Source organism: Rattus norvegicus, chromosome 8, assembly GCF_036323735.1.
Source record: "Rattus norvegicus strain BN/NHsdMcwi chromosome 8, GRCr8, whole genome shotgun sequence".
NCBI classification, from domain to species: Eukaryota; Metazoa; Chordata; class Mammalia; order Rodentia; family Muridae; genus Rattus; species Rattus norvegicus.
The window spans coordinates 42,119,797-42,143,663 of NC_086026.1; the positions used below are offsets into that span (position 1 = coordinate 42,119,797).

Below are 23,867 nucleotides of genomic sequence, written 5' to 3' on the forward strand. Positions count from 1 at the left end.
CCTGAATAGTAGAAGTCAATTACCTTCCCTGACAAGAAAACCAGCAAAATCCTTTCTATAAGGTGTAGACATTTTGTATTTCATTTCCCATACTTAAATAAGCCACTTTTAACCCTTAGGCCCCACCCTGAGGGCTGCGAAGAAAGCTGAAACCAAAGAAGCGTCTTAGGTTTCTCCCAGTTTTCTGTCTCCCGTCAGGCGCCACTTTCTGCACTGCTGGCAGATCAGCCCCTTGCCTCTGAGTCCTCTGCAGAGCAGCTCTGAGTTCTGACTCTCCCCCCTCTGTCAGCCAAACAAGCGCTCACTTGTGCCTCGCCCAGATCTCAGACTTGCACTGGCAGCTGTCAGAGTGTGATTTTGGAACAGCCTCTGCTCTCTGTCAGCCAACTCCCCCAGGCCTGGTGACTGGAGTGTTGCTGAATACCTCTGCTGGCACAGATTCCGGGAGTCTGACCGCTGCACGGTCAGCGATGTTCCTAAGCTGCACTAGGCACCTGATTCTTCTCGCCAATAAGCAACCAGCTCGGGAGTTGTAATTGAAATAGCTCTGCTAGACATCAGCTGTAATTGAGTTAGGGGTTACTCAACCCAGTGTGTCCTCCCCCCCCCATTTCTGAAAAGAACTCAGCTCTCAATTCCCTGGTATCCGAGAGCATTCCCTGTGCTGTTTTCAATTGCTCGCAGATGGCTTCCCGGTTGTCTCCAGTTGTGGGTTTTTCTTCTATCTGCCACAAGCCGGACCAGTGCTTCTTGTGTCGTGTGGAGCACTGTAACTGGGCCATGGACCACTTCTTGAGTCTGGATGTCGGATTGGAAGTAGTTGATTCCTGGGTGTTGGATGGGGAAGGAACAATTGCCTCCTTAAGTTTTAAGACCAAAGTGTGACGGGGTCGTTCCACCCTGCCTGCCTGCCTTCCCTCAGCCCATTGCACCTTTACTGATCTTACGGTGTTGCAGTCACTGTGATGGTGACGTTTACTGGAGCATCGATGGATTCTTGTATAGGGTCTGGACTTGAGGTGATAGATGCTGTTTCCGTGCCTAGAAAGGACATAAGTGGACAGAGAAGAGCAAGTGGGGATGTGGGGCCTGCTCTCAGACCACTTGACATGCATGGAAACCAGCAGTGGACTCTTGCGTAGTCATCGGCACTGATGGTGCCTACCTGCTGGGGCCTCAGTGCTTTCCCTGGAGGCCCTCTGTTGCAGCTCGTGTTCCCTGGGGTGGGAGAGGTGGGAGAGGTGGGGGGAGGGAGGGAGGGAGGAAGGAGAGAGAGGAGGGATAGGGATGTTTTAGACATCTGCACCTTCCTAGCCTTCCTTCCCAATTAAGAAAAGTCTGAACCCCATAAAGATAAAGTTGTACACTCACATAGGAATAAGCAGTCGCCTCAGGCCTGTGAGAAGAAATGAAAGGGCATTACTTGACCAGTGCAGTGTGGACCCCAGGAAAATGGCCCTCCCCTTCCTAGTGGGCTCCATACAGAGTCTAAGGGGAATGGCCCCAATGCCTGAAGCTGCCTGGGGTCTTGACCCTCAAAGGATGACATCACAGCAAAGGAAAGAGTCTAGCTTCTCCTGTAGGTAGGTCTACACTTGGCCACCCTATGGGGTCGAACAGCCCATCCTTTCAGATTCCCACTCACAGGGGAAAGTGTGTGGGTGCCGGGCAGCATACTGGAACACCAACAAAGAGGTCGCCAATGCCACCACCGCTCCTGTGCCTGCAGCACCCAGTACAGCTGGGTAGGCACTGAAGGCAGGGTCCACTAGGAGGTGAGAGCATGGATGGTATTAACTACCCCCATCAATGAACGTAGGCAACAGTGACTCACAGGGGGCAGAGACGGTGCCCTGTGCCTCCCAAAGGCTCTGCTGCCTGCTGTGGGTGGGGGACCCTGGGAATGTGGAGTTCAGTTCTTTCCCATCGTAAGAGGTGTTCTGGCTGCCTGGTGCTGACGGTTTGCACCCCCAGCCAAATCCCCACTTCTGGCAGAAGATACATAAGGAAACTACTTATTTTGGCAATCTTGGGGCTGAAGGAACCAGACCATAAAATAAGGAATAGAAGGAGCAACAGGACACTGAGCCCTCCTATTTCAAGATGGAGGACTGAGGCACAGAATGGGTTCCTCATAAACCCTTAGCATCCGTTCCTTCTCCGGTGCCTTCTGATTGAAACTGAATTAGGGGTCTGCTCCTGTGCCTGGGGCCTCCTGAGCTGCCCTAGGAGAGTCAGGAAAGAGCAGTAGGAAAGAACAGATAGGACTCGTGCACGATAGGCTAAAGGACGAGGCAAAGGGCTGGAGCATGGTACCCTGTGGAGGGGAGCATGGGGCATGTTTCAGTTTTCTGGGGGGTGGGGTGGGAGGAGGTGAGTTCTTCCCTGCAGCTAGCCCAGCACCTGGTGTCTTCACCTCTGAAGGATGTCCTGCCGTGTGGTGATTCATAGCCAAGATACGGAAGGCATAAAGGACCGCTGGGTCCAACCCTCCCAGATGCCGGTCCCTGCTCTCCGGCTCAATGTCACTAGCTGCTACCTCCCAAGCACCATCTTCTGAGCTGGGGACACTGGCCCTCTGCTGCACCAGAAAGCCTGTGAGGTTGCCAGGGCCGTAGATGGCCCACTGCAGCTGCACCTCTCTCCGCTGTCGCCTGTAGGTCAGTCGGCTGATGGTGACGTTGGGAGGAGCTGGATACCCTGGAGGGAAGATGGAGACACAGACAGTCTGCCTAGCAACAGTTACATGGCGTTCCCCTGTGGATAGAGAGTTTGCAGAGAGGAAAGATAGACGGGATGGTGTGTGTATCCCCGAGCATCTTTAAACCACACTTTCTCATTGATAAAATGAGGGAATGAGGACTTCTGTGTGCCTGGATTCCAACAGATTCATACTCACCTGGGTCATGCTCTAGAAGGGGCCCAAATTTTGGAGAGGGTAATTTTCAGAGCTTTCTGCGAAGCTCTCTGCAGCCATTGAGCACCTACATCTCTTGCCACGGGAGCACACACATCCTTTACACTTACTCAGGATCTCCAGCAGCACACTCTGGCTACTGTTGCCCAAGGCATTGCGGGCCACACACTGGTAAGTGCCCCTGTGGTGTGCTGGGTCAGCATCTCGGACTTGAAGGCGCAGGTGGGTACCCTCAGGGTGTAGCGTGAATCCAAAAGTACTTCCTTCCAGCTGCTGTTGCTGGGGTCCCAGCCAGAGGAGCTGAGCAGGTGGTGTGCCCCGCTGGAGAGCACAGCCCAGCCAGGCCTCTTCTCCCTCCAGCACTGACACTCGGGGTTCAGTCACTGTCAGCTGTGGGACTTCTGCAAGGACAGAGAAGGTAAGGCTGAGTAAACAGCTGCCCCAGCTGTTGAGAAGGTGGTGGCCCCCATTGTTGGGAAAGTGGTGGCTGGAGTGAGTAGAGAAGGCAGCTCTTCTTAGGCTACTCAGCCCTCCTGTTCAGACTCCTGATGTGGTCTTCTCTAGGATCTGCTGGTCATTGCAGTGTTCCCGAATGTTCTCCCACCTTCCCATCCCAGCCTCTCCTACTTCAGGCAGGGGTTGTGTTTACTCACTTCCCTACCAGCACCTAGCAGGGGCCTCCTTCCTGTACTGGCCTGCCATCTCCTTGCTGGTACAATGCAGGACGTAGAAGGCACTCAGCCTCTACAGTCCCCAGACTGTCAGGTGCCATTGAATTTTTTACAATGGAATTTCTGAAACCAATTAATCAGAAAGGAATTATTTTGGGCTGAGGGTCTCCTTAAAGCCCCCAAAGTATGCTAGCCTCAAAGACTTTGGAAAGTAAGTGGGAAATCCTTTTGTGAGATCTGTTGCGTGTGATAACTCCTGTTTGCTCTCCCAAAATCTTAAACCTTGGACTCTTTTCTTTTCAGTTGCTCATAGATTGGAAAGGGGGTGGGTGAAGACAGAAGGAGGAACCAAACTGTAGATAAAGCAAGGGACACAGGTAGAGAGAGCTTTGCTACTTGAAACATCGAAAGCCAAGAGTATGGTCAGGCACCTCTCTTCTGCAAACGAGGAAATGAGACTTGCAGCCAGTGTCCCCACACCATTCAGTACTGCCCAGTGGTGTCCAATACAGACCATAGCCACCAGCCACATATGACCACTGAGCACTTGAAGTAAAGCCAGGACACATTGAGATGCATGGCAATCTTATAAAGAGGCTGCATTTTCAAGATGGTGAAAAGAATGTTAAATAACTCATAAATAACATTGTTACATGGGAAAGAATTTTAACTATATTAAATTAAATAAATTACATCTAGCTCATATTATATTTTTATTGGACATACTGACCTCAACCAACCTCTCTCATTTTATGGATTAAATGGGGGTGTGGGGGAGTGCTGGTAAGATGTCTCTGTGTAGAGGAGCTTGCCACTAAGCCTGACAACCTGGGTTCACATGGAGTCCTCAGAATGCACATGGAAGGGGAAAATCACCTACTAGATTTCAGACTTCTACAAACAGAGTGGTAAGGATTCATGCGTGCATGCATGAGCACGTGTGCACGTACACACACACACACACACACACACACACACACACACACACACGCACCCCAAGTAAATAGTTTGAGCTCCTGGAAAGTGAATACGTCTCTCTCTTGACTCACTTCTGCAGCCTAGCACTGCCCACCAGAGCCCCTAACCCTAGTTCTGAAGAACTCCCCCTGTCCAAACCCCAGAACCATGACTAGTGTCCTGCTCACCCAGCCTTAGCTGGCAGTGGGAGCCAGGCGCCTTGAGTGGGTGAGAACCCTGGCAGGTGAACTCTCTGCCTGCCAGTTCGCTCTGAGCCTGCAGGAGGTAGACAGCCTGGGAAGGGCTCAGGTCACCCAGTGACTGCTGCTGTCTGTCCAGCCAGCTCAGCATTGCGGGAGGTTCACCTCCAGGCCACTCACAGCTCAGCATGATAAACTGGTCACCTACTGTGGCTGTGGTCCAACAAGTAGGACTCCCAGAAGGTTCCCCTGGAAAGAAATAAGATCAATGTGGCTTCGTGGGAAGGGGAAGGGCTTGGCAAGCCCACCTCTCCCCTAAGTTACTTCTCCACTCACTCTCAGTCTGCATCCCTTATCCAGGGCTGACCATGGGGCAGCACAAAGGTGGGGGACAGACACTAAGCAGCTTCTCTATAAGTTGGCAAGTATTAGCTTATAGGTAGACAAACAGACAGTCTGGGCCCTTTGAAGACAGAACCACATTGGAACTCTGTCTTTGGCATGGGTATACAGAAGAAGATACATTGGAAGAGACATTGGCAGAGAGAGCTCTGAAGGTCTATTCCAGATCAACATATAATAGGCAGAAGCAGAATGTGAGTGTGAGGATGTCACAGGTCAGGGCTCAGGGCAGAAACTGAAAAGAGCTGAATCCATGATGGGCAGGAAGCTGAGAACTAAATGTCACCATCTCCTTGTTCCCTGAAATGTCTGTGAGTCAGAGCTTAATTTCAGACCCCAGGACCTTCTAGATGTCCCCTGATTTGTACCCACACTGCCTAGAATACCAGCATTCTGGGTGGTACCTGTGTCTACTTACAGAGAGTGACCCTACAGAAGATAGGTATAGCCAAGGTTGGGTGCTGTCCCATACAGGTGAAGACGCTACCATTTGGAAGTCCGGTGACTGTATAACTCCAGGTGACGTTGCTGGAGGCACTTGGGCCAATCCCCTGGGGCCCTTCCCAGTGAAGTTGAGCATTTGGAAAACCCCCAGGCCAGGCACACAGCAGGGTCACACCCTCGAGGGTGGGGAGCACAGCGCAGGAGGGCTGCCCTTCAGGGGGATCTGGGTAGAGAGGTGGGTGAGAAGGAGCTGAAGAGGAGTTCTTTGCCAGTGCCCAGCAGGCCTGACCCAGGTCAGGATGTGGAGAACAGGGTGACAAAGGAGGAGGAAATAGTCAAGAAATGTTAAGCCTTTGGGTCCAGGAACAAAGGGTTAAGGGCAGTTCAGAGCTCCTGCAGGATTCCAAGGGCCCCATGAAAGGCTCTTGGTTTTCAACTTTGCCCCGGGCAGCTGGCCTCTCTGGCATTGCAGTACCCCTCTCTGTGCCTCAGTCCAGGTCTTGAGAACATGGAGACAATGACTTTGGGAAGAACTGGGGAAGACTAGGATCTTCCCGTCCCCTAGCCTCTTCCCATGGTCTCCCTTAGCCTTTCCCTAGTTCTCCCCCGCAGCCAACAGCTTTGACCCTAGGTTCCCCAAGGGAGGCTGGAGGCTGCCTGACTCGTGTGTGACTAAACTCCAGATTCGGATGCTCTCCCCACCCAACACTCACAGTAGATGGTGAGCTGGACTGTGGTCTGGGTGTGGGTATCTAGGTGTCTGTTGTGTGCCAGGCAGGTGTACAGGCCCGTGTGGGTGCGGCTAGCACTGGCGATGATGTAGGTGGGCCCGGTGTGGATCTGAGAGTTGTCACGGAACCACACGTAGTGACTAGGTGGATTGGATGCAGCCAGGCAGCTCAGCGTCACCTCCTCCTTCTCGCTGGCCCAGATCCCATCTTCAGAGAGTCCCAGCGGTTCCACAGTGATCACAGGCTTGTCTGGACCATCTGGAGGGCAAGGAAGGTTCATCGCATCACTCCATCCTCGCCCTTTCATCCACTCATGCTATTGTTGCTGGTTCTCTTCAGCCATTCCAGGAGCGCATGGTGCACACTGGCTGTCTGTAAGCCCTGTCTGTGCTGGAGCCTCCAGTTGCTCAGAGACTGGGAAGGATGGGTCTCAGGCACGGTACAGAATTGAGCGGGCAAGGCTGCTGGAGGCAGGAGTCTCATGTTGTGAGAACTGAGCTTGGAGTGCAGGGTTGGGCTGAAGCAGGGGCCCTACTAGGCAGAGGAGAAAGAGGTCGAATGAGGAGCTTACTCTAGGTGTCTGGGACTGAGGAATTGCCTGAGGAATGGTTGGCCACTCCAGATTCCAGAAAGGAAGAAAAAATGGCAGGCCAACATTCTAAGCATAGACCCTACAGCCAGTGGTAGTATTCACTTCGTTGAGTAGCTGCCTTGTCCTCTCCTGTTCTCCAAAATTGGGTTCTCCACTCCTGACATTCTCTCCAAGTCCCAGAGGGTTTGGAAGTCTCTGCCTGCCTTCTTTCTGCTGCTACCTCTTTCCCCAGATCTCCTGCTCACATCACTGCTCCATGTTTTCAGTCTATAATCCCCACACAGAACCTAGTTTATGACTAAGGGAGCGCCATCTGTTCCTGTTCCTTAAAACCCTGGGGCCACTGGGCAAGCTAACATATTCTTGAATATCAAGAGGTAGAGGCAGGAGGATCAGGAACTCAAGACCAGCCTGGGCAATGCGATGAGGACAACCTAGTTTGGGAAAAAAAAAAAAAAAGAGCAACTAAGCAGACTTCTCTAGAGCACCATGGCTCTATAGGTGCAGGGGGGCACTGTGTGGATTTAAATTGCTTATAGTCAACCTTAGTAAAAATAGCAAATTCAATCAAACCACACACTGGTCTTTACTTCAATATTTACATTATCCAAATAGATCCCAAACAATATTTCAACAGCTACTGAATTTAAAAGTTATTGTGATGTTTTGCATTTTCTTATTTCAAGAAAGTTTTCAAAATCATGGGTGTACTTTGCCCTTATTCATAGAGCTCAAATTGGCCACATTCTCAAGTGACCAAAGACACACATATGGCCACCAGTCTGGACACTGGAGCAGCCTTCTCCTCCTCCAGAGTTGACCTTCTGATTTCTAACTGGTGCCCTCAGCCTTGTCTTGTGGACCAGCTTGCTGTCCTCTCTGCATTATGGTCCTTCCTCCTGATCCTCCAAGGGGTCTGCTGCTCTGTCAGAGCCTTACATACTCAACATAAAGACCAACTTTTCAGGCCACTCCCCAAGTGGTATGTAAGCTCATGAATGCAAGTAGACACTCCTTTTCCTAGGAAAGGGAATTCATGACTTTCAAAGGTTAAAAACCTTGACATGAGAGACATGTTGGGTCCCGATGGGGAAAACATCCTCTACTACACACCTTTTGGAGTCTCTGGAAGACTGGAGGACTCTTGTGAAAAAATGTGGGGACATCAGGAATGGGAGCAGAGGCAAACTTGGGGGGGGCAAGTCCAACTCACAGACGACATCTAGGAAGGCTCCATCACTCTTGAGCTCGTTGACTGCATTGCCCACACTGCACATGTACCAGCCTAGGTGGGTCCGGTTGACAGGATCTAGCTGGAGCCTTGGTTGGGAAAGACCCACCAGGACCTCTCCAGGGCCTTGGGGTGTATGATGGTGCCAGGAGAAGGCCAATGGCTCTGTGCCCTCCCTCACAGCACAAGTGGCCACCACGGAGACGCCTTCCACTGGAGACAGGTCATTCAGTTGCACTCGAGGCTTAGACACAGGCACTGATGAGAAGACAGAGAAGCCTTTGGTTTGCTACATAGACCGATCAGCGTTCAGGGACTCTTGCCCTGATGCCCATGGGATTGTCTGGACACTTGATCTGGAACATCCCTTCCTCCAAATCCTATGTTTCCTCACTTCCAGGAGTCACCCTTTAAATCTGGGGCTCACCACATGCAATGAGAATGGGAAGTGCATGCAAAAAGATAGAAAACAGGAAGCAGGTTAGCCAAAGGCTGGTGACAACCAGACTTGGTGCCTCACCCAGCACGGTTAGTGTGAGGTACGAGTAGGTGGTGTGGACCTGGCCACCTGACATGAGCAAGGTCTGGCACAGGAAGTGGCCACAGGCACTCTCTCGGAGCTCCTCTATCACCAGGGTGCTGTTCCTCAGACTCACGACCCCCAGAGCTAATGCCCAGGACTCCACCTTCGAAGAGACTCCATTGGTGACTGCCACAGGCCGGAGAACCAGGGAACCCAGTGGAGCGAAGCTCCAGAGGACTGCCACCGGGGCAGCCCCAGTTCTGCACTCTAGATCCACAGATTTGCCCCGCACTCCTTGGATAGACGAAGCCTCCTCCCCAGGGGTGTTCAAGGTTGGGTAGGGTTGGTCTGGGAACACAAGAGACAAGCATGATATCTGTGTTGCTCTAGATTCCAGGGTGCATTCCACCCCATAGCCTGGAGCCTTTTATGCATTCTGTAGGCTCAGGTAGTCTAGTGGACTACTGTGGCCAGTGGGAAAGACAGTCCCTGAAGGAGCCTGCGGGGCTCCCTATTTAGATGCACTGAAGAGAGCTTAATTGTCATAGAGGGGCATCCTGGAGCAGAGCCTCCCCTCTCCACTCTTGCCTGCTTGCTGCCTCCCACATCCATCCATCCATCCATCCATCCATCCATCCATCCATCCATCCATCCATCCATCCAATCATTTGCCAAAAACCACCTCAGACTAGGGAGTTCGAATTCCAAAGTTTGAGAAGGGGTCAGAGATCAGAAGTCTGTCTTTTGTTTGTTTGTTTGTTTGTTTGTTTGTTTGTTTTAAAGATTCATTGTATTTATCTATGTGTTTGTATGGACCTGTACACATGTGTCTGTTTGAGTATATGTGTACTTGTGTGTATTCGGATGCACATGCAGAAACCAGAAGAGGATATTGGGTCCCTCAGAGCCCTCCAGGAGAAACAGGTGCTTGCAGGGATGCCTAGTTTGTTACATGGACTCTGAGATTCAAAGTGATCTCCTCATGATTGCTTAACCATCAACTCCTCTCTCCATCACCAAGACTCTGTTTTCAACAAGCATCCTACAGTGAGTCTGATTAGGTGGATGACCATGGCGGTCCTGGGGACACAAGAGAGCTACACAGAGTCTGGAGGTTTCCCTGTAAGGATTCCAGACTAGGACTCTAGCTTCCTCAAATCCTACTGTGACCCAGGGGAAAGAGAGAAGTTTTTACCTGTCCACCCAACTCCATTGATTTATCAACTAACAATAGAGCAGCACATTAAGTATTAGAGCTAGTGAGGCTAAGTAAATGTTGGCAGATAGATGGCGTGACTGCATGCTATTAAATGACTATGTGAATGCAGAAAGGGAAGAAATAATGGGATGTGGGGAGGGGATGGAGAAAAGTCTGAGTGTCACTCACCTGAGGCCCCTGGATGCAGTAGGCAGAAGAGTATCAGCAGCCGGCAGCTGGGTCTGTGATGGGCGCTCAGACACACCATGGCCCCATCAGGGCATCTGAGGCTCCTGCCTAATTCCCGAATCCCTCTCTTCAGGGCACAGGAATCCTGGGAGGATGGGGATCACACTCAGGTTGCCAACCTCAGCCATCCTGATACCCCTGCTCTCCTATTACCCTCGCTGCCTGATAGCTCATGAATTATTTACCTGATAATTCACTCTATCCATAAGGTGGAGTTAGGGAGGGGGTATAGGGAGGGACAGGCCTAGCTGAGAGGACGGGTATACCCAACTGAATGATATTACAGCCCCCATAGAATGTGGTGGTGAATAAGGCCTCCAACCTAAAGATCTGCCACCTGCCCAACATTAGGTTCTAAGGAAAGGCACTAAGGTTCAACACACTGATGAATGACCTTCATCCCTTCTAGGTTGTGCCCCTCCCCCCATTTTGTGAGCAGAGGCTTAGTAGGAGGAGTCAAACATAGGCGAAGGAGTATGGGATTTCAAGAAGTTTCTAACTTCTCGGAACTTTGGTAACTTCATAGATAGAATTACACTCTAAGCTATGATACATTGTGAACATTGCTGAAAATTTACATTAGTATGTTGTGAACATTTGGATTTTGGTAATTTCCTATGTCTTGATTTGGGTAGGGCTGTAGTTCATAAAGCCTTAAAATGTTATGTACTCTATGCTGGATATGACTCCCTCATCTATCTGTACATGGGAACACATACACATATACAGGTGAGCCTTGCCTAGTAAATAGTAGGTGCACCATTTGTGCTCCTGACAGGGTTTAACTGATGAAGTGTGGCATCTGGAGCTGCAGCACAACAGCATTTTCTCCAGAGTTCTCTTATACCTCATCTTGGATATTTGCTATCATGTCCTGTTGCCTTCATGGTCTTTGAGTGACAGTCTGACATGGGGTCAGATTTTTCCATCCTCTTTGGCAGGGTTGAAGGGAGGGTGAGATTCCTGGACCCCAGTGACACAGGAGATCTGATGTCTGGTGTCAAGTTCTGGTGACAGGATCGCTGTCGAGGTAAAAGAACCTAGGCAGGTTCTTCTTGGGTTCAGAGACGCTCTTTGACCTTTTTTCATTTTGCCCTTGGACAGTAGCCCTGAGGACAGACTCTATCTCCCTCTTTCCCAACCCATGGCCAAGGTCTCCCATGTCCTCTTGGAGTCTTGAGCCCCCAATTCCCTCAGCTCAGATGGAAAACAGAAGAGAAGGTGGTCCTTAAGACTCAGATTCTGACTATGTAGTGGGGACGGATCCTAAATATCATTCGTTTTGATCTCCATGTTTCTCAAAGTTGGAACCTTCAGAACCTCCTTAGATGTTGAAGAGATGGCTTAGTGGTTAAGCACTTGCCATGCAAGTCTGAGGACTGGAGTTTGGATTCACAGATGTCATATAGGCAGGGTGGCCCACCTATAATTCCAACCTCAGAAGGCAGAGACAGGAGATCCCCAGAGCAAGCTGGCTAATGAGATGAGCTCCGAATTTGACAGGGATTCTTCTTCATTGAATAAGTGGGAAGAGTGATTGAGGCTTACTCCTAACAAGAGGCTCGGGCCTCCATATACACAGGCATTGTCCCCAGTATGTGTGCTCCCTCAAATGCAAACATAAGCACACACATGCAACTAAAATGGATAAAGAAAAACAATTAGATGAGCTTTGAGGATGAGTAGTGGAGGACCTTGTACTGCCTTCCAGTCAAGGTATTCAGTAGCCTGTCTCATGGGAACTGAGCCAGTCTCCAATGTATAACAAGGGCACATGCTTTACTATGTTCATAGCAGCCTTATTTATAATAGCCAGAAGCTGGAAAGAACCCAGATGTCCTTCAACGGAGGAATGGATACAGAAAATGTGGTCCATCTACACAATGGAGTACTACTCAGCTATCAAAAACAATGACTACATGAAATTCATAGGCAAATGGATGGGACTAGAAAATATCACCCTGAGTGAGGTAACCCAATCTCTCTCTCTCTCTCTCTCTCTCTCTCTCTCTCTCTCTCTCTCTCTCTCTCTCTCTCACACACACACACACACACACACACACCCCAAAAAAACAAACAAACAAAAAAAACCACACGTGGTATGCACTCACTGATAAGTGGATAGTAGCCCAAAAACTCAAATTACCCAAGATACAATCCACAGACCACATGAAGCTCAAGTAGAAGGATGACCAAAATGAGCATGCTTCAGTCTTTCTTAAAAGGGGGAACAAAAATATTCATAGTAGGAAATATGGAGACAAAGTTTGGAGCAGAGACTGAAGGAAAGACCATCCAGAGATTGCCCCATTTGGGGATCCAGTCCACATACTCACACCAAACCCAGACAATATTGCTGATGCCAAGAAGTGCATGCTAACAGGAGCCTGATATAGCTGTCTCCTGAGAGGCTCTGCCAGAGCATCACAAATACAGAGGAGCCAACCATTTGAGAATGGAGTCCCTATGGGAGGAGTTAGAGAAAGGATTGAAAGAGCTGAAGGGGTTTGCAACCCCATAAGAACAATAATACCAACCAGAGCTCTCAGGGACTAAACCACTACCCAAAGAGTATACGTGGACAGATCCAAGGCTCCAGCTGCATATGTAGCAGAGGATGGCCTTGTTGGGCATCAATGGGAGGAGAAGCCCTTGGTCCTGCCAAGGCTGGATCCCCCAGTGTAGGGGAATGTCAGAGCAGGGAGGTGGGAAGGAGTGGGTGGATAGGTCAGGGAACACCCTCATAGAAGAGGGGAGATGGGGGATAGGATGAGGGTTTATGGATGGGAAACCAGGAAAGGGGATAACGTTTGAAATGTAAATAAAAAATCGAATTTAAAAAAAAAGAAAAAGAAAAGAACTGAGAAAGTATGAATTAGGAAATTTTTACAGGAAGCTCCTACCTGTAAGAAGGGTTTGTCCTGCCCTAGAAGTTACTCTATGCTGCCTGCAAAATTAGTCCCAATTTCTCCCTGTTATCTAGGGGCAGCAAGATCACAGAAGATTCAGGTGCGTTTCTCAGTTCACACTTTATTTTTAAAATAAGGGACACCCTAGGAAATAAAGTTGGGAAAAGAGGGATATTCATCAGTTTTCTCCAAGGAAATAGGACCAATAAAATGTGTGTGTTTATTTTAATATAAACTGTTGTGCTGGGGATGACACAGGGCCTTCCACATACGAGGCAAGTGTTCACCATTGAGGCACGTGCCAGCCCCTCAGGACGAGATTTGTTATAAAGACTCTGTTCGTGTGATTCTTTGCATGGATAAGCTGTGGTACCCAAGGGAACTAGTTTTTCCTTGGGAGACTGAAGGTAGGAAGAGATGGATGGGGTAGGTGTCTCAACAACTCCGTGAGGAAGTCTGCCAGGCACATTTTCTAAACATGCTCAAATTCTCTCCACCTTTGTTTTCTGTGTGCCATATAGCTCTCCAGGCCTGGGTATTTTCCAGTTTGTCTCTGTCTGCTCTTGCACCATGGGTCACTCTGCCCAGCCAGGGGTCTGCGGGACTTCTGAGTTAATTCTCTTCTGTTAGGAATACTCAAAATCCTTCAGCTATATGCATGGGGAGGGTGTTAATTGTTCCTGTTAGGTCATGTGTGTTGACCATTAGGAAACGATTGCACTCTTAAATCTTGAGCCCTTAACCAACTCATGAGGAGGACTGGGAAGACCTTCTTACATCTGAAAGGACATGGTTCTTCAAGCATTTTCTTGTGTCTCTTGACCATGTAGCAGTGTGAATGACACAGACACCCAGGTTTCCTACTACTGCCTCCCCATTCCCACCTCTGTGCTGCCACAGGCAAAAGCTACACTGGCTGCTTGTTAAACTCTGGGTCAGGTAACTCTCGCCCTTTGGCTTCTTGTCTTATCCTCACCTCCCCGCCTCTTAGAGACAACTGCAGACTCAGCCTTTTGTGCTGTGTGCCTTAACCCAGCTCTCCGGCCTGTTGTAGCCATTTTGGAACTTGACTCTTCAGTATCAGGGCTTTAGAGGCAGAGTGTGGAAGACTGGGGACAGCTGGAGTAGAGGAAGCAGATGCTTCTGGACGTTGATAGCTTATCCATGTGCACCTCCTGGAGGCCAACATGGGCCCTTGGGGACACCAGCAGGAGATGAGTTGGGGAGCCGGAGAAGACGAGGGTCAGAGGCTGCACAGTCAGCACGCCCTCGCTATGCTCAAAATGGAGAGAAGGAAAGGAGGGGCAGAGGACCAGCTGGGGTCACCAATCAACCACTTTGTAAACTGTCCCTTGGAGACTAGAGAGGAAATGAAGGAGGCCCTAGCTGGGGTGGGGGGAAGAGAAAGGAAAGAACAGCGTTGTCGAGGGCGTGACAGGAGCTAGTGCACCTGCTGGGGTGGTGGGACAGAAGGTCTTGTTTGTGGTGCCAGAAGTGTCTGGAAATTAATAACCTTCCACCCGCTTCGCTGTTCCAGGGGCCTCTTCACACCAGGCCTTTCCTGGGTCAATTTATGGAAAGCCTTCCCTTTCTCTCTTTTTCTAAAACTTGCATTAAAGATAAACAAAGGTATATTTTTGCACACATAAGTTAAAAAGAGGTAAGGTTAAAATGTGATTACAGGGCTGGTGGGCGACTCAGCAGTACAGAGTGTGTTTAGCTTATGTAAGGTTTTAGGTTCTATCCTGAGTAAAACACACACACACACACACACACACACACACACACACACACACACTTCATTTATTCATTTTTCCTGTGTAGTCATTTATTAGATGATATCAGAAAATTATTGCTATTTTGATTATGTGATGTAATACTTTCAGGAATATGCACCGTGCTCCTCTTTTAAAACCAATGTTAAAGTACTCAGTGATGAAATATAATAACGTAATTTATGAACCTTAAAATCGTATGCAAAGATAAAGTCAGCGATGCTTCAGCCATGTGTCCAGTTCGACATTGCCATAAGGATTAGGAACAGAGGCTAACATTTTCCTATTTTTTTATTTAACAGTCTGAATTTATGGAATAGGTGTGTGTGGTGTATGTAGGGGTGGGGAGAGTTAAGGGGCAAGGCCTGTGGTGGTGGTTACAGCAGAGACGTTTTCTTCCTCAGAGGTCAGGAGGCACCAGCAGAGGGAAACCCTAGGGCAGGCATGGCCCAGGAACTGAGAAGTGAATGCTACCCTTAACGCACAGGTCCCACCCCAGGCAGGGAGGAAATTGTCAGTAAGTCCGGAGGTGGGGCAGGTGGGGGTGGGGTTAGATTACCCCCCAAACACCATTTTTGTTGTGCCTCCCAAGTTTCTTAGTGTGTTGGCACGGAAGAACGGAGATGGCAATTAAAAGCAGTAATCTGGGGCTGGGCTGTTTTAGACTAAGGTGCTGGCTGGGTGGTGGTGGCTCACACTTTAATCCCTTAGGAGGGAGAGCAGGCAGAGCTCTGAGTTTGAGGCCAGCCTGGTTTATAGAGTGAGTTCCAAGAACATCCAGGGCTACACACAGAGAAATCCTGTCCTGGAAAACTAAATACTGAAACAAACAAACAAAACCCAAACAAACAAAAGATCAAGTTGCTGGAAGGCCAGGCTGACAGGCTAGGACTGCTCTCTGTTTCTAAGACTGTGCTCCTTGATGCTTCTGTTCTAGAGGGGGAAAACACCATGTCCTAATGCGGCAGATAGGCAAAAAACAAATGAGCTCTCTTCACCAAGGACACCAATTGCCCTCCCAGCGAAGGAGTCCTTACTGCGTTTTAAAAATCCATCCCCTAATTAACGTTGCCTCAGCAACATGTAACTTTTGGACAAATGAACCTCCTTGATTCTGGTGGACATTGGAAGGGAGAGGAAGCCCCTGGGACCAACTCTGATTCTAATGAAATAAAGATATGTGTATTTCTGCACGCTTGAGTTTGTAGAGTAAGAGTCACCGCTGTTGTGATTGGCACTGCTCTTGTCACTATCAAACAGAGCATGGGCTGTGTGACATTAGGACTCACTGGCTGTTAAATGCTGCTCAGTGCCAACAAAATGTCCAAGTTTCCTTCGCCAGCCTTCAGTTGCCAAGTTCTTCCCTGGATTTTCCCTAGAAAATCCTACCATCAGGGACTTCTCTTAGGCTTGAGGTTACAGTATGGGGACCATAATTTTCTGGTAAAAGACCTGTTTAGAAGACGCAGGTTACACCTGAACTAAATCCAACAGGTATCTCTGTGTGCAAAGCAGAGGGGGCATCCATCAAGAGCAGCCCTCAAACTTTGACTGCAGGCCAGGCACCTGGGATCTGTGGAGAAAACCAGAGTCCACAGAAACCTCCAGTCTCTCTCTCTCCCCATCTTTCAGCACTGGCTGGCTTCCCTCTCCTCCTTTCAAAGCCCTCCACCCCAACCTGGCCCGGTGTTCTAAGTTTTCTGGCCAGGGCTCAGGAAGGAGTAGGGAGTTCCCAGAATGTCTCCATAGGCTTCAAGGGGAGGCTTGGCAACTGGAAATTGTCAGCCGTCTCCTTGGCAACTAGCAGCCAAATAATTCTGGGAATGGAGAAGGGAGCAGAGCTGTGTGCAGGGCAGCCAAGAGAAGCAGCTTCCAGCCCCTGAAAAACCTCAGTCCCTCATTTTTTGTGCCAATTGGGTCCTGTTGGGAGACAGAAACCATGCATTAGCTGAAAAAGAACATTTAACATAAGGAATTGACGACAAAGCCCAAGGTTAATTAGGCAAGGAGAGGGTAATGAGAGAAGCCTATACCTGCAAGGTCACCTTCCACTCTCAGGGCTGGAGAAAGCAGAGAAGAAAGGGACCTCTGAAGAGGGGACACCACTCAGTATGTGGCAGGGTCCTGGAGTGAGAAGGAAGGGCTTGTGTACCCAAACCTTTGCGTAGCCAGCACCCGCAGCGGCCTCTGGAGTCTCTTAAGCAGGAGTATAGAAATGGCTGTGGATAGTGGGGTAGATGATGATGTTACAAATGCGGAAGGCTGCAAACGATGCACCTGACCTTGCAGGATGGACCTGCCACTGCTGGGAGGAAGGAGGCACCATTTGGGTGCTGCTTGCTGGGAGTACTAGGCTTGTCCACTCCAGCATACACACTCCATCTAGTGGCTGAGACGGAAAAGGAGCAGCTGGGAAAGCAGAAATAGGTTTACAGGGCTGAAGCCTGTTACAGAGTTACAAAGTGTTACAAAGCTGAATGTAGAGACTATGATCCCGGCTGAGAAACAAGAGCCAACTATTTGCCAATGGCGGGAAAGTTGGGACTCCTAGCCTTGTTGCTAATAGAAAGAACAATGCTTTCCGTAGTAGGTGTTGATTCTGGAAAAAGCACATTAGTAGGTATGGACAGTACCCCCACTCCCCTCCCCAGTCACACCTTTATGGCCTGAATCTAGCTTGTTTTGAAGGGTTACTGACATTCTCAGGCTCTGATAGCTGGAAAGAATTTAAGCTGGTTTTACATTTATTTATTCAAAGGGTTTTTTTTTGGGTTTGTTTTAAATCGTTTGTGTATATGTATGTGCGCATGTGTGCAGGCACGTATGCACATGTGACACACATGAATGCAGGTACTCTCAAAGGTTAGAAGTGCCAGCTTCCCCTGGAACTGGACATATAGACAATTGTGAACTGTCTGATATAGGTGCTAGGAACTGAACTTGGCTTCTATGGAAGAGCAAGAAGTGCTCTTAACAGTTGGGCCACACCCCATATATATTGTGAGTGTGTGTGTGTGTGTGTGTGTGTGTGTGTGTGTGTTGTACACCTGCACCATGGCATGTGAAAATTAGAGGACTAAACTATAATATACTGGGGCTGGAGAGATGGCTCAGTGGTTAAGAGCACTGACTGCTCTTCCACAGGTCCTGAGTTAAAATCCCAGCAACCACATCTAATTCACAACCATCTGTAATGGGATCTGATGCCCTCTTCTGGTGTGTCTGAAGACAACTACAGTGTACTTATATATAAATAAATAAGTCTTTAAAAACAAAAAACAAAACAAAAAAACTATAATATACTAAGTATAATAAAACTGTAATATATTAATTATGTCAGTTTAAAAAGTGGTTGAGCTTTCTACTTCCTCTTATTTTAAAGAGATGCAAGATTTAAACATAACATTTAAAACATTTTCATGAGAAAACAATGTTAGGAGACTATACACTCTAAAATCCGAGATTTTTCTTAACAAAATAGAAAATCTGGGCTCTACAGAGCAAAAGGAAGATAGCAGATACAAATAGAGCAGAGAAAATATTTCAATATATATCACAAATAAAGGGTTCACATCTGTAATACACAATGCAGTCCCCACCCATCCATAAGAAAGAACTATAACCTAGGAGAAAGGGGACAAGAGACATGAATAGATGATTTATAGACAAGAAAACTGAATGACCAATGAATTTATGAAAAGGTGCTTCATGAATAGTCAATGAGATGCATATTTTAAAATGTGATAATGCTTTGCATGTACCAGGAGACTCAAACTTCAGAACGATCGCACCTGATGCTGGGGAAGTCGAAACAGAAACAACCCTCTTAGGAGTTATGGGCAGTGCTTCAGCCTTTTGAGAAAGGTGCCCATCAGGGCATATAAACACTAAAGATAGGAATTTCTTCAGCCAATTTAAACAAAGTCTGGGAATTAAGCCATAAGGAGAAAAAAAGCAAGAAATTATATGTGGAGTGTACTCATGTATATATATTTCATATAGTAATGGCAGATATATATATCCATATAATGTAACATTTTGTGTGTATGCATATGCATGATTACATGGCACATGTATGTGCATGCGGGTATGTGTACCAGTACCTCAAGTGACATCCACCTTACTTTTTGAAGCAACCTTCCCACTGGCGTGGGGCTCACTAAGGAGGCTAGACTGGCCAGCCTCAGAGTTCCAAGGATCTGTGTCTGTGTCTGCATCCCCAGAGGTGAAATTAAAGGGACAGCTTTTTACATGGATTCTGGGCATCAAACTCAGGCTCTCATGTTTGTGCTGCAAGCACTTTATTAAGCTATCTTCCCCCATAATATACTATTATGCAATTATTAAAACAATAAATCACAGAAAGACCAATCCTGTATGATTTCACTGATATGAGGTCCCTAGAGTAGTCACAATCACAGAAATGGAAAATAGACTGGTGCTTGCCAGGATTTGAGAAGAGGCAGTAGGGAATTGTTTAACTGAGAGAGAATTTCAGTTTTGCAAGAGGGAAGTATTTTAGAGATGAGTTATATTACCATATGACCATATATATATATGTATATATATATATATATATATGGAAATTGAAGAGATTTTTTTTGTTAAGTGAGAAAACCAGCTATGTGGTATTTGTAAGATAGCTGACAATAAAGATAAGCCAATGCCGGCTGGTAGTGGAGACCCACCAGTCTTGAAGGTGTCCTCTGACTGCATAGTGCTCTCTGCTTTTGCCCCAGCCTGAGGCTTCAGGCAGAAGCTGGTGTTGGTGTGAAAGCTTGCTAACTCTGTCTGCTTTGGTGGCTAAGCACCTTTTCACACAGACCCTTGCCCTGATAGTCTGGCACATCAATCCCCTCCCCCTACGCTGGCCCCCACAGGTTCTACAGGGCCAGTGGAGGCCCACAGCTGTTTCTAATATTCTACACAAACTTTATTGAAATGAGAAGCCCCGTTTATCATCCCTCAGGCCCAGATGCCTGGACAAGCTGTGGGTGGAGCTGGCAATCAAAGAGGAGATTGTTTTGAGCCAGGAGGTGAAAGGGGCAGGAGTCTGGGGAGCTGAGGAGAACCCAAAGGGAGTGCCAGGCAACCAGTTCAGGAAGGGTGGCATTGTCTATCTGAGGAGAGAAAGGCATGGTGGGGTTCAGGCAATTCAAGGGCCACTGTTTGGTGGCTTCTCTTTTCTGGCTGTATCTCCCATTACTGGCCTCCTAACCTCTTTCAAAAGGTATTTCCTATGTCAGCAGCATCTTCTATTTCCACACAACCATGACCACTTCAGCTTTATGCTCTGCCAGAACCCCTTTTTGCGTGTGTATGAAAGGACATGTTTCTCTATTTGTTCTTTCCATGACTCCACTCAAATACTGAAAATAACCTAGGCAATAAAGGTCTGAATGTGGGCTTACAGGGACACTGGGGCATACTGTTGGAAGTATAGAGTTCATTATAAGAGTTATTAATGCCACAGAGAGACAGATAGACAATAGAAAGAAGGGAGAAAATCAGGATCCATGTGGTAGGTGTGTGTGTGTGTGTGTGTGTGTGTGTGTGTGTGTGTGTGTGTGTTCTTATATCTTTCTCTAAATGGGGGTCGCTTCACATTAGAGGGCTGCAGCCAAACCCTCTATTCCCCAGGCAGGAAGCAGGGAAGGTGGGAACAGGGGAACATGAGGAGGAGGTATACCACCAATACTGCCTACCTTTGGTGTAAACTCACTTCCCCAGCTGAGAAACCCTGGTGCCCGGAGGTCTGTTAGCCAGAGATTCAAAGATGTTTTGGTAGGGTGTCCATCCTGGTATCTGTGAAAGGGAAAAGGCTGCTGTCGAGGTATTGTGGCCTGAGCCTGGAGCAGATACTGTATTCTAACAATACATTCCTTCAGACGGGTCCTATGTGACATCTGCCTCTCAAAGTGGCTGTAACCTAGTTTACTCAAGGACATTCTATAGCACGCCGTTGTTGCGCGGTAGTCCCTCTCCAGGTACTGCCATTTAAAATGAAAATGGAAGATCCAGTGGTGTAGTGGTGCGTCCACTGGCGTCTGTGGGGCCCTAGAACTCCGAGACAATGAGAAGAGCTGCTTCATGAGGAAGGGTGTCTCAAAGGCTGGTGAGCACATCAATAACACTATCGCACCTGCTCTGGTTAGCAAGAAATGAGTGTTGTGGAGCAAGAGGAGATTGACCAGCTGATGAGTGAGATGAATGGCACTGAGAATAAATCTAAATTTGGTGCAAATGCATCCTGGGGGCATCCCTGGCTGTCTGCAAAGCTGGTGCCTTGGAAAAGGGGGTACCCCTTTACCGTCAATTGCTGACTTGGCCGCAACCCTGAAGTCATCGTACTGGTTCCAGCTTTCAATGTGATCAACAGCATGCTGGCAACAAGCTGGCCATGCAAGTGTTCATGATCCTGCCTGTGGGGACATCCTGTTTCCTGGAAGCCATGGATATTGGAGCAGAGGTTTACCACAACCTGAAGAATGTCATCAAGGAGAAGTATGGGAAAGACACCACCCATGTGGGTGATGAAGGTGGATTCGCACCTAACGTTCTGGAGAACAAAGACGCACTGGAGCTGCTCAGGACTGCAATGGCAAAGGCCGGACACACTGACCAGGTTGTTGTCGGCTGCCTCCGAGTTCTACAGGACTGGCAAGGATGACCTGGACTTCAAATATCCAGATGACTCCAGCCAGTACAACACACCCAAGCAGCTGGCTGACCTGTACAAGTCCTTCATCCAGGACTGCACAGTGGTGTCCATTGAAGACCCCTTTGACCAGGATGACTGGGATGCTTGGCAGAAGTTCACAGCTCGTGCAGGCATCCAGATGATAGGGGATGACCTCAGAGTGACCAACCCTAAGAGGATCGCCAAGGCTGCAGGCAAAAAGTCCTGCAACTGCCTCCTGCTCAAAGTGAACCAGATAGGCTCTGTGACCGAGTCTCTGCAGGTGTGTAAGCTGGCCCAGTCCAAAGGCTGGGGTGTCATGGTGTCCCATCGATTTGGGGAGACTGAGGACACTTTCATGACCGACCTGGTGGTGGGGCTCTGCACTGGGCAGATCAAGACTGGTGCCCCTTGCTGATCTGAGCACCTGCCCAAGTACAAGAAGATCCTTAGAATCGAGGAAGAGCTGGGCAGCAAAGCCAAGTTTGCTGGCAGGTCCTTTAGGAACTCCCTGGTCAAGTAAAGCATAGACTGGGGATCCCTGGAGCCACCAGGTCCTCTGTCCCTGATGTCATCCAGGTGGCTCAAGGATGACCCAGTGCTTGCCCCTCCCATGTCACTGCTACCTTAGACGTTCATCCCTGACCACCTGTAGCCCTGCTGGAGCCCCCCAGCTTTGTAATCATGTGATTGGTCTGAACCATTGTTTCTGTCACCTGACTTTTCAGCTAGTGTCTGGAGCCCTTAGAACTCCAGTGTGATCTCTAGGGTGCCCACACCGTCAAGACTCCCACAACGGTTTACATGCAAAAATAAAAGCCAACCTCCCCCCCAACCAAAAGAAAACAGAAGATCCAATGGTGTAGTCATGCTCAGCTCATTTCTAATGCTCAGCGGTTACAGCGTAAATGACGAGTAAAGAAGTAGAAGCCAGGCATGGCGGTGCACACCTGTAATCCCAGCACTCCGGAGGCAGAGGTCAGCAGATCTCTGTGAGTTCAAGGCCCAGCCTTGCCTACATAGTGAGTACTGGGACAGCCAGAGCTATGAAGTGAGACCTCATCTCAAGCAACAACCAACCAACCAACCAACCAAACAAACAAACAAACAAACAAAAAAACAAACAAATGAGATAGGAAGCATCTTTTGTTTTACCCTGATTGCAAACTAGCAAGTTAGTCTGCTAGTTTCAGGGATGCTGGGGAAGACACTCCTGGGCCATAAGGAAAGGACTTCCCAGGATAACCAGCAACTAGAAATCAGCATTTTCTTGCTTACTTCCCTGAACTCCATCCCACTGGGCAAGGTGAAAACAGCCGGTCCCTGGCCAGACATGTGATGGAGTCTACTACTAGAAAGGACGCCTGAGTTTAGGAAACATGGGTCTATTGAGGTTTGGGTGGTGCTGAGTCAGGAGAGATCTGAGCAGGCCACAGTCTACATGAGGTCGCTGGTTGCCTCAATTGCCTTTGTAAACTCACAGGAACTCATTCATTTTCTTCTAAGATGGGGCACTTCTTTCCCTTACAGACATGTCACAAGGTCAGTTAGATATCCAGGTGCAGACAGCTGTTGCAGTTCCACAGTCTTCAGAGAGGATCCTGGGAGGGGGAACTAGGCTCAGCATGGGGGAAGACTGGAGGGTTTTATGGGAGTGTTCTTGGATGGGCAGGCGTAGAACCTGGGCTGTAGCTTGCTCTTCTTTTTTCTTTTAATGTGCATGGGTGTTTTGTCTGCGTGGATACCTGTGAGCAGTGTGTGCACCTGTGCTCTCAGAGGCCAGAGGAGGGTATCGGACCTCCCAGGAATTAGACTTACAGATGGTTGTGAGCCACCACGTGGGTAATGGGAACCCACTCCGGGTCTTCCACCATGTGGAAGAGCAGCCAGTACTCTTACCTGCTGACTCATTTCCCAGGCACCTTCTATGTGCTTTTCTGGTCCTGCTTCCTTCAGATGACAATAGAGGTGCTTGGCAAATCCTTTTCTGTTTTATTTATTTATGTATCTATTTATTTATTTATTATTTATTGGGTCTGTGTGTGCATGTGCGCCACTGCCAGCAAGTAAAGGTCAGAGGACAGCTTGCAGGAGCCATTTCTCTCCTACCTTGCAGTTCCCAGGAGTTCAGATCACCAGAATGGGTGGCAGGCACCTTTTCCCTCCAAGCCATCTTGCTTACCCATATGAGAGTGATAGCCTTGCTCTGGCCCAAAAGTCCAACTAGGAAGAATTCATGTCCCTTCTTCTGGGGCTACCCACCTTGTTCAGGGGTTTAGTGTTAAGACAGGTCAGCAGGAGAGAAGGCAAGATTTAGCCTGGAACTTGTGGCAGCCCCCTGCCTCAGCTGCATGTCAGGTGTTCTAACATGTGTAAATGTGTGCCCGGT

The 23,867-nt window shown here is 48.6% G+C and overlaps 1 protein-coding gene and 1 pseudogene across 1 annotated transcript; one reads left to right on the forward strand and one right to left on the reverse strand.

Moving 5' to 3' along the window:
* Positions 1 to 943: 943 nt before the first annotated feature.
* Vsig10l2 (V-set and immunoglobulin domain containing 10 like 2) lies at positions 944 to 10,134 on the reverse strand. The gene is made up of 12 exons (XM_039082297.1): positions 10,056 to 10,134; positions 8,666 to 9,016; positions 8,128 to 8,403; positions 6,305 to 6,580; positions 5,566 to 5,814; positions 4,734 to 4,994; positions 3,028 to 3,318; positions 2,404 to 2,700; positions 1,646 to 1,768; positions 1,372 to 1,396; positions 1,166 to 1,218; positions 944 to 1,041 (listed from the first exon to the last, which is right to left on the reverse strand). Exons 1-12 carry the CDS (start codon positions 10,132 to 10,134, stop codon positions 944 to 946), a joined length of 2,379 nt encoding a protein of 792 aa, XP_038938225.1.
* A 10,740-nt stretch (positions 10,135 to 20,874) lies between these two features.
* On the forward strand, positions 20,875 to 22,001 carry Eno1-ps15 (enolase 1, pseudogene 15; annotated as a pseudogene).
* Positions 22,002 to 23,867: the final 1,866 nt, after the last annotated feature.

Bases quoted from the DNA above. Each gene is read 5' to 3' on its own strand.
- Vsig10l2 (XM_039082297.1), bottom strand. From the start codon at position 10,134: ATGGTGTGTCTGAGCGCCCATCACAGACCCAGCTGCCGGCTGCTGATA. The intron at 1,769-2,403 runs GTGCTGGGCTAG...CTCACCTCCTAG, and splicing joins TTCAGAGGTGAAGACACCAG to TGGACCCTGCCTTCAGTGCC. The intron at 1,397-1,645 runs GTGAGTGGGAAT...TTCTTCTCACAG, and splicing joins GCACCCACACACTTTCCCCT to GCCTGAGGCGACTGCTTATT.